The sequence below is a fragment of the Anabas testudineus genome, chromosome 16, assembly GCF_900324465.2.
Source record: "Anabas testudineus chromosome 16, fAnaTes1.2, whole genome shotgun sequence".
NCBI lineage: Eukaryota > Metazoa > Chordata > Actinopteri > Anabantiformes > Anabantidae > Anabas > Anabas testudineus.
The window spans coordinates 19,538,831-19,547,958 of NC_046625.1; the positions used below are offsets into that span (position 1 = coordinate 19,538,831).

At 43.3% G+C, this 9,128-nt stretch overlaps 1 protein-coding gene across 1 annotated transcript; it reads left to right on the forward strand.

Annotated features, from left to right (window-relative positions):
• The first annotated feature begins 1,963 nt into the window (after positions 1 to 1,963).
• Positions 1,964 to 4,419, forward strand: tpbgb (trophoblast glycoprotein b). Its single transcript, XM_026373143.1, has one exon. The coding sequence runs from the start codon at positions 2,695 to 2,697 to the stop codon at positions 3,817 to 3,819; it is 1,125 nt and encodes a 374-aa protein (XP_026228928.1). The 5' UTR covers positions 1,964 to 2,694; the 3' UTR covers positions 3,820 to 4,419.
• Positions 4,420 to 9,128: the final 4,709 nt, after the last annotated feature.

Consider the following 9,128-nt stretch of genomic DNA (forward strand, 5'->3'; position numbering starts at 1 on the left):
TTGCTGTTTCTATGATGTCATTGGAAATTTTATTTATTTATATTGTGAGATCAAATTTAGACACAATTATAAAATAATAACTTGATCAAATAACGTAGACCTAAAAAAAAACATAATTAGTCAACAAAATAATTGTGGTGTTGTCACTGTCTTCACTTCACAATGTTTAAGGGTTGTATTAAATAATTTATGCAAAAGCATTTACTAAATTATGTTACATTAAAGATCCTCTAAATCCTTTTTTAGATTTCCTCAAATCATCCTCGGATAAGATACTGTGATGGACATTTTTCACAGTGCTACAGTATAAATACAGGATTTATTAATCAGATATATGGTTGAAATGTTAATTGAGAGTCAGAATAATCAGATATGATGTATAATGTGAAATTAGATCACCTCTGATTTCATATTAAATAAAATTTTCCCCTCAATCTCACCTCTGACCATTTTAAAATATGTGAGCTTCATCCTAAGTAAACCTTTAGTTTGAGATAAATAAATTCTAAAAGGGATTCCCATTTAGAATGGTAAAGTATGGATGAAATGATTAATGGGTTTGTTTCAGCCGTTTTCTTTTTGTTTCTCATTTCCTTCAGGCTATGTGTTTTCCACAGAGACTAGCATTTCAGATGAGTTTTGTGCAGAACTGGCTTGGATATCAAACCTAATAAAATGTGTATAGATCAAACTGGTTGAGCCAGAGAAAGACCATGCTTTTTTTTTTATTTATTTCTTACCAAGCAACACTGATGGTATTCTTTTTATAACGCACAGAAGATGTCATTACCATACTATTCTGTTTGCAATTTCCTGGTTTTCTGCATAAATTGATCATGAACTGGCATCTGATATCACAAATATCACCCTGGAGCCTATCCCAGCTGTTACTGGGTGAGAGGCAGGGTACACCCTGGTAGATCCAAAGAGACAAAAAAATCCCTCCAAAAAAACGTGAAAATATAAAGACAGAAAACCCACACAGAAAGGCAACCACTACCACAACCACTACTATCAACAAACACAATATTTGTAAGTGTAATAAAACACAGTCATGATCTTTTTACCTTTATTGAACACACATATTAAATATAGAGCGATGGTGGGAAAAGTAATGGAAACAATTTCAATAACTGGTTGAACCACCTTTGGAAGCAATAACCTCAGGTTAGTGCTCCCTTTAGCGGTGGATTAGACCTGCTTAATTTTGGATCATTCTTCCTCACATGTTTTCATGTTGGTATGCGGTTCTCATTTTATACCACAGTGCTGCATGCTCTTCCCAAACAATTCAACCTTTGTTACATCTGTCCCAGTAGCAATGGCTTCCTCTGAGGTGTCTTAGTTGACTCACACAACAGAGATGTTGAATCCTTTAAGTCTTTAGCTGCTACTCTATGATTCTTCTTCACCTCACTGAGTTTTCGCCCTGTGCCGGCCTCTTCTCCATTTAGGCTACAGATAACATCTGTTGATTCTAGGTCATCTGAGCGCTCTTTTCTTTTCTGGGCATAACGCACATCAGCTGATGCTACTTGTAAAAAAAAAAAAAAATCACCCTCATACTGTTTTAGTGTTTAACCATGTTAATTGTAGTTTCGTTAATTGGACTCCAGGTAGGCTACCATCTGAAACCAGCCTCCAGATCAGAGGCTGCCATCACTTTTCCCACCATCCCTCTGATTGTTTAATGTGTGTGTTTTATCAGCCCAGAAATATTGTGTTTATTTCTGTAGATTGGTGTAGATTGGTGACTTGAGTGACCAATCTACAGGCAGGAAACTGCAAGCACGGCCATTACTTATTGATGTGACTGTAAACCACACATACAGTGCATATAGCCTCCATTTCTCATCTTGGATTGTCAAGCTAATTGTTCTTTGCATTGTTTGTGACGTCACTGGAGCTCCCTCCGGAGGTCCCTGCACACCAAGCCCCGGGGCTCACATTTTACAGCAGCCCCTACTACGCCACGGGTCATTTCGGGATAATGAGCTGGGATTAACGCGGGGAGATGTTTAAAAAATCAAGTTGAGATGAACGTATTAAGCGATTTGTGGCGTCGGAAATCACGCGCAGGAGCAGTATCGTGGGTGTAAAGTGAAGCTCTACACAAAACTTGTAAGTTTCCTTTGCGCCCCCCCCCCCTCTCTTTTGTGGAACAATGGTATGCTCCCTCCTCCTAATGCTCTTCACCGTGCTGCTGAGTCTGGTCTTTCCCTCCAGACCAGAGCTGGAAGTGCGTATGCACTGAAACATGAGGGAGCAATCGGCAGCTCGGTGAAGTTATTTGCTGATCATTCATTCTGCCACAGATTGAATTGGTTTTTTGTTTTTTTTCTCATGGACTGGGAAATACTGTGTAGCGTGTGTTTAAATCATCAGGAGCCAGAGGTTTGGAAAACAAACCGAGGAGTATACCGCTGAAGTTTGCGATCCGTCGTCCACCCCACTTTTAAACCTCATGGGAATGTAGACTCATAAACCAGGATGGGGGTAGTTGTGCAGAGTCTGAGCTGGAACTGGGAGGAGTTTTCCAGAGGATAGAGGTGTGAGACACGGTTCAAAAAAAAAAAAAAAAAAAAAACAACTTTCCCTCGTCCCCCTGCAGAAGAACAAAGCGGTCTCCGGGTCGGGATTGCTGGAAAGCGGTTTTTACGCACGGTGTGCTCGGACAGATTTGTCAAGTCCAACATGCGCCTGTTGAGCAGCCGTGGAGAAATCCGAGGGAGAGCACACGAGTCCGGTATGATGCATTTACTTTTCCTCCTCGCGGTCGCACTGTCCTGTCACGGCTGTCCGGACAAATGCTTGTGCTCTTCGCAAACTGTAAAATGCCAAAACCAGGGCTTGAACGCGATTCCACATTCTTTACCGGTCAACACCAAAATTCTGTTTGTCACAGGAAACAACATTTCCCTTATAAGCGTGGACTCTTTTCCAGACCGGCTGCCACAGCTAACAGATCTCTATCTCAGTGGGAACCAGTTGGAGTCTGTGGATGCAGAGGTATTTAAGAACTTGCCAAACCTCCTGAGGCTGGACTTGAGCAACAACAACATCCAGGCTTTCAGTGAACGAGCTTTCCCTGACGAGAACAAACTGCAGGTTTTGAACCTCAGTAACTCTTTCCACAATCATTCGCATATAGATGTAGTTCTGAATGTCCTGTTGAATGGACAGTTCCCCCAGCTGACAGCCTTGGACCTGTCCAACAATGATCTTGTGATTCTTCCAAACAACACATTCACAAGCTTCTCTAACCTTGTGAACCTCAGCCTGCAGAACAGCTCCATCATCTCCATTTTAAATGGTACACTGAAGGTGCCCCCTTTGCGTGTCCTCGACCTGAGGGACAACAGTTTTACGGACCTGCCTCCTACCACGCTTGCAGAGTTCAGCCTCAAACCGGGACTCCACATCCGGCTGGGGGGGAACCCCTGGCGCTGCGACTGTATCAATGAGGACATGCTGCTGTGGCTGAAAAACTCCACTCAGGTGCTTGACACGCAAAATCTGACGTGCGAAGTTCCCAAGGCCCTGAGACGCCGGCCGCTCCTGCAGGTGGAGCTGCCACAGCTGAAGTGTTTGGACAACATAGAGGGTGTGCTGGAGACTTCGTACGTTTTCCTGGGGCTGGTGCTGGCACTGATCGGTGTCATATTCCTGCTGGTGCTCTACCTGAACAGAAAAGGCATAAAGAGGTGGATGTACAACATCCGGGATGCTTGTAGGGACCACATGGAGGGGTACCATTACAGGTATGAGATAAACTCAGATCCACGTTTGGCCAACCTGAGCATCAACTCTGATGTGTAAGCCAGGACGGGACACTGTCTGGGACCCTGCAGTGCGATAATAAGTGACATATATAATATTCCGATTTGCATGAAAGTCTTCCCACCCTTTACCCCTTTTCCACCATGATGCTATTCAGATTGATGCTGTCATCTGTCATGGCTCCAGATGAACCCATATCACGATCTCCACTCAACCACTGCTGCATGTCCTGTACAAGTACCAGGCAGCTGTGATGTCAACTGCGTATATTCAGTGTACCTTTGCATGGACAATGAATGATGGTAAAGAGTTGTTTTTTGCGGGGTTGGCCGTGATGTTTCTATTTTTACTTTTCATTCAGGACAAACGGATGGAGTGAACTGACTTTCTAATACCGGGCAAAAACTCATACTGCTGGCCATTGCATCCCTGCCATTATGCCTCTGCTGCAGAGAAATGCTGTACTGCTTGTTTATGAGTATATTCTTTTTAATCTGTGAATATGTGATATACAGTATGACTCTTTTTGAATGATTATAGTCCACATTGCATAGTTTTCTTTTTTTCAATTTATAGGTGGATGTGATTTTTATTTCTGTGAAGATATTCAGCTAAATAAATGCCTCTGGATAGCTGGTACGTGTCTCGACAAAGGGCCTTTAATCTTGAGACTGAGGAATGTGAGCCAAAGGCTTTGGCGGAGGAGCCCAGGGCCACACACACTCGAACTCACGCTCGTTCTTGAGGCTGTGCCACAGCTAGCATGAACCATATCACAAACACTAAATCTTACTCCAGTCATCAATGGGTTCAACAATGTGTGAAATATCTGCACTTTTCCATATTGCAGACATTTATAGTATCCCTGCCGCAAGTTTAAGTGCTATTTTAGTGAGTTGCTGCAGTAGGAAATAAAGTGAAGGTAAGACGCCGAGCAGAGACATACTGTCTGAATTTAAATGAGCTTCTATCTGCAGGTCTATAGGTGATGAGAGTGGCTGACTGTTATCTCCTGTCCAATTTGCTTCCTGCTGAGAATCTGATAAAAAAAAAAAAAAAACCCTTGGCTCTTTAATAATATCTGTGAGCTATAGCCAGTGGGCAGGCCTCACATCGAGCAGCCCCTATAGGCTCCAGCATGTACCATAAGCATTTTAATAAACTCCAGCTGCAGGGGGAAAAAAAATGGTGGAATGAGCTCAAGCTGTTTTGCTTTTCATGTAACTCAAGTTTTAGGGAAACTGGCATCCACGGAAAAAGCTTGATCTATTAGTGTTCATACCCGACTGTCGGTTGCTATTTTTCAAGCCGTCCAGTGTAGTATGGATTCATAATTAATGAGTTGTGTGGCTTTGAAGAGTGTGCCATGCATGTTCCCATCTAGCAAGCGTAAGTTAATGAAGATGTTTGTTGTCTGCACACAGCAACGGCTGACCTTGCTTGACCTTTTGAAGAACACATGGAGATAATAATTTCCCACTCACTCCATCATTCACTCGCACATAAACGCACAGCCTCCTTACCAACTGGCCTCACACAGCCTGTAACTACTTGTAATTTAAAATGTAACGGCACAGCTCATGCACAGATTCAGATGCACACGTCACGCAGCAACGTGGTCCAGCTTCGTCTCTGGCATTTCTTTGTGTTACAACATGCCATTTTAGTCATCAGAATTCTGATTGCCTCTGGATGTGTGTAATTGCACGAGTTTGAATGGGAATGAGTGTGTAACACAATCTGTGTGGTCTGGTGCTCTGGCTGGTGTTAATGCTCTGAATGCCTCCTGACACGCTTGCACAGCACGGCAGCTCAGCTGCCTCTGTGGGCTGAAGACGTGTCGTCACACCTTTAGTTTCACACTTCCCGCCTGAAAAATTCTTTCTTAGTGAGGCGTTGGTTTCGAAACAGCATCGTCAATCTCAAAGACAAGAAGGGGCATGCAGTTGTCTGAAATATGCTGCACATTTAAAAGGATTTTCGTTCTCATTTCTATTTGCGTTTTGCTATTCTGATAATCACACCGGTCTTTTTGATGCTGTTGTACGCTTGTTATTTTGCAGGTTAATTTCAGGTCGTAAAACAATTGCAAGCCAAAAGGCTTTTATAGTCGCGAGCGCTTTTCTCACTATGGATTTGTATTTGTTGCAGGTTCATTTTGAAAATGGATGGTCTCATTTCACACACACTATTCCCCAAGGTGAAGTTCCCTTACCTCTTTGTCCCAGGAGGAACATACAGGTGCAGCCTGCTTATACTCTAATGTTTCCACAGAGACTGCCAGTGAGTAGTCCTCCGCCTCACACACACTGTGCAGATTCATATTAACGAGTGATTTTGCCCAGCCACGCCTCAGGCTACGCTTGACAGAGCAGGTGTAATTACAGTGGAGGGAGAAAAAAAAAAAGGCAAGCGAGAGAGTGAATGGTTGAGGGGGAAGAAGAATAGGACAGACGAGCTCAGGGAGGGCTTTTTGTACTCTAAGAAGGATGACACCTTCTTTGGCTCACTCAGTGGCCCCTTTGTGCTTGTTAACACTGGTCTCCAAACAGCTCCACTGTCTAAATAGCTGCTCGTTGACTTATGGTGTCAGCTGAGGTCCGGGGCGGCAGCGTGTCTCGGGCAGCTCCCCGGACTCTCTCAGCTGCAGGTACATGCTGTCGCCTTAAGCTTTGCAGACCGAGCAGCGCTGATGTTTGTTCTTGTTACTGAAAAGAGGCTTTGTTGCAGATACTCGGAGCTCTGGGACTCACATAGTCAACAACGTTTTGTCTTCTCCACTTTGTTGTTTTATCTGATCTACTGAGGCCCGACTGTTACATGAAATCTGGCAGATACATTGTTTTTATTCCACAGATCCATCCTCTTGTTGCCTCTTGTCTGAACAGTAGGCATCCTACAGAATACATTTGTGTGGTTCTCCTTATTTTTTATGAAAGCAGATGTGTCAGACTGACTCTCAGTCACCTTTAGGAAGGCAGTGACACTGAAGACTGTATTTGTATAGTTTACATGATTAATATATAGTATAACTGATGGTTAACATTATTATTACATAGGTTTAAATGACAAGTTGTTTTTTTTTTTTTTTTCTGTTGTCTGTGGTGACAAAACGTCACATGGCACAGAAGAGTACTATAACATTTCCTCATTTTTTCCTTGTTCTGTGCAAATAAACAGGTGCTTGTCTTTGAATATTTGAATCTTAATTGTGCACAATGTCTTTCCTGTTACTCTCCAACACAGCCCCATACTTGGGAGAGGCACATGCAGAGGCAACCTCCACCTGCAGCTCAGCAGCAAAACGTTAAGAAACTATTGGAGGATCCCTCACCTTTAGCTAAATTAACCTGCTGAAGTCAGTCACATACACCATTAATATTTATTGACAGGTGTCAGAACAGAGCGCGTTGCAGCTCACTGCACGTTGATCAGAGCGTCCACCACAGCATTAACAACACCAGGCGGTGTTGTTGTTCGATGATGTAATATTGCCCACTTGTTAAAGCTGCAACCAATCATGTTACGGTCTTTCTCATCTGCGGCTTTAATTCCACCTTATATATTGTTGTTGTGTTCCCTCGCTGCTCCCCAGGGCAGCAGACCCTAAGGAGCAGCGAGGTCTTCAGGAGAAAATCAAGAAACAAGAGATGTGTACATTACTTCGTGGATGGGAGCGACATAGTTCGATTTTTCTGCATGATGGACAAAAGTTTGGAGTTGCACTGCAAAAAGGACTGTTTAATGGTTAATATGTACAACTGATGATTGCAATCAGTAAGATTTTCAATATAGGTTTTCAGGTGTAGTAGAGTAGTTGAAACTCTTTGGATACATTTTGCTCAATTTAAATGTGCAGAACATTCACACGCCCACAGTAAAAAGCAGCCAACACTGAAGCCCTACAGTGTGTCAATGTCAAAACCTGCACTGTACACCATTATCCTGCACAGACATAGACACTGTTCCCTGCTCACAGCCACGTTTATCGAGCCACATTTAATATGCTACCGCACTTCTCTAGTGTTGAGAGACAGACGGGCAGGTTATCAGATTGCCAGAGTGCCGTAATTACATTCACCGCACCGCACTGGTCTGCTGCTCCACAAACACCTGGCAAGTTGCCCCAGCCACTGACCTTTCCCTTAGAACAAAAATCAGCCTATGAAGAAATCTCAGCCATATAGGACATATTCGGAAGATTGAAATACTGATTTTAGCGAAGCAACACACATTCCCTTAATCATCAAGATGTGTCAACATTGCTCCTCATCTTTAGGATATATGGATTAAGTCCGCTCTTTATCCCTATGTTGGGCATTACTGGCCTGGACCAACCACCTTACAGCAAGCTCTCTCCACATACGAGATGCCTCCTTTTTTGCCAGTGTGGATTTATGATGCTGTCCGTGAGCGCGTTGTGGACGCCGGCCTCCCGTTGAGCCATGTTGGACTTAATGAACAAGCGCCCTCCCAAACGAAGACAGATTGGAGCCGACAGCGCTGCTGAGCAAGCTGGGCCATCCAGCATCCGCCACATGTGCTTGAGGGACAGATGCAGGGGGAAATGAGGAGATTGGAGAGATGCGGAGGCGATAGGAGCTCAGGCCAAGATATGTGGTGAACTTACTTTGCTGAATTCAGACTAAGCAAAAAGAAAAAAACTTGAAACTAGGCATGCTGTATGTAAAAATGTCAAAATACCTGCTGAGAATGACCTTTACGCGTACAGTCAGCGACACTGAGGGTCAGCTGAGGTCATCAGTTTGTTTTTACAGAATGAGTTGAAGATGTAAAATGTTAATAATAAATGGATCTTTGCTGGATGACCTTTACTCGAACAGACTTGAGAATAGAGGATAGATATAATTTTTTAAACGTTAAATTCCCCCTATAAACTCCTAAACTGATCAACACCTTTTTAACATTAGACAAAAAAGTTCTTGGAGCCTGTGTTCACCCCTCACTAAATTTCCTGTGAACTCAAACGTGAAACCCGTACTGCTTCTCGCAACATTTGTAACGGGAGGGACAAGGCCAACCTTTCGGTTGGATTTTAAAAGCACTAGAGACTGATTAATGTGTGGCCATGGACGTCTGATGCTGAGCTCAGGCGTCAAGTGCTCTCTCGTGTGTGCTCTTACACAGAAAATGAGGCATCCAAGCGTTTTTTCGCTAATTTGTTTCTTAAAATGAGGTAACCTCCTGACAGGCGTGCTGAGGAGATCGGTGGTCTTAAAGGTGTGAAAAGACTCTTACCTTTTTTCTTTTGTTTTATGGGTTTACACCAAAACGTTCATGTAATATGCAGCTATTCAGAACACGGTAAAAACGGCTTTGTGATGAAT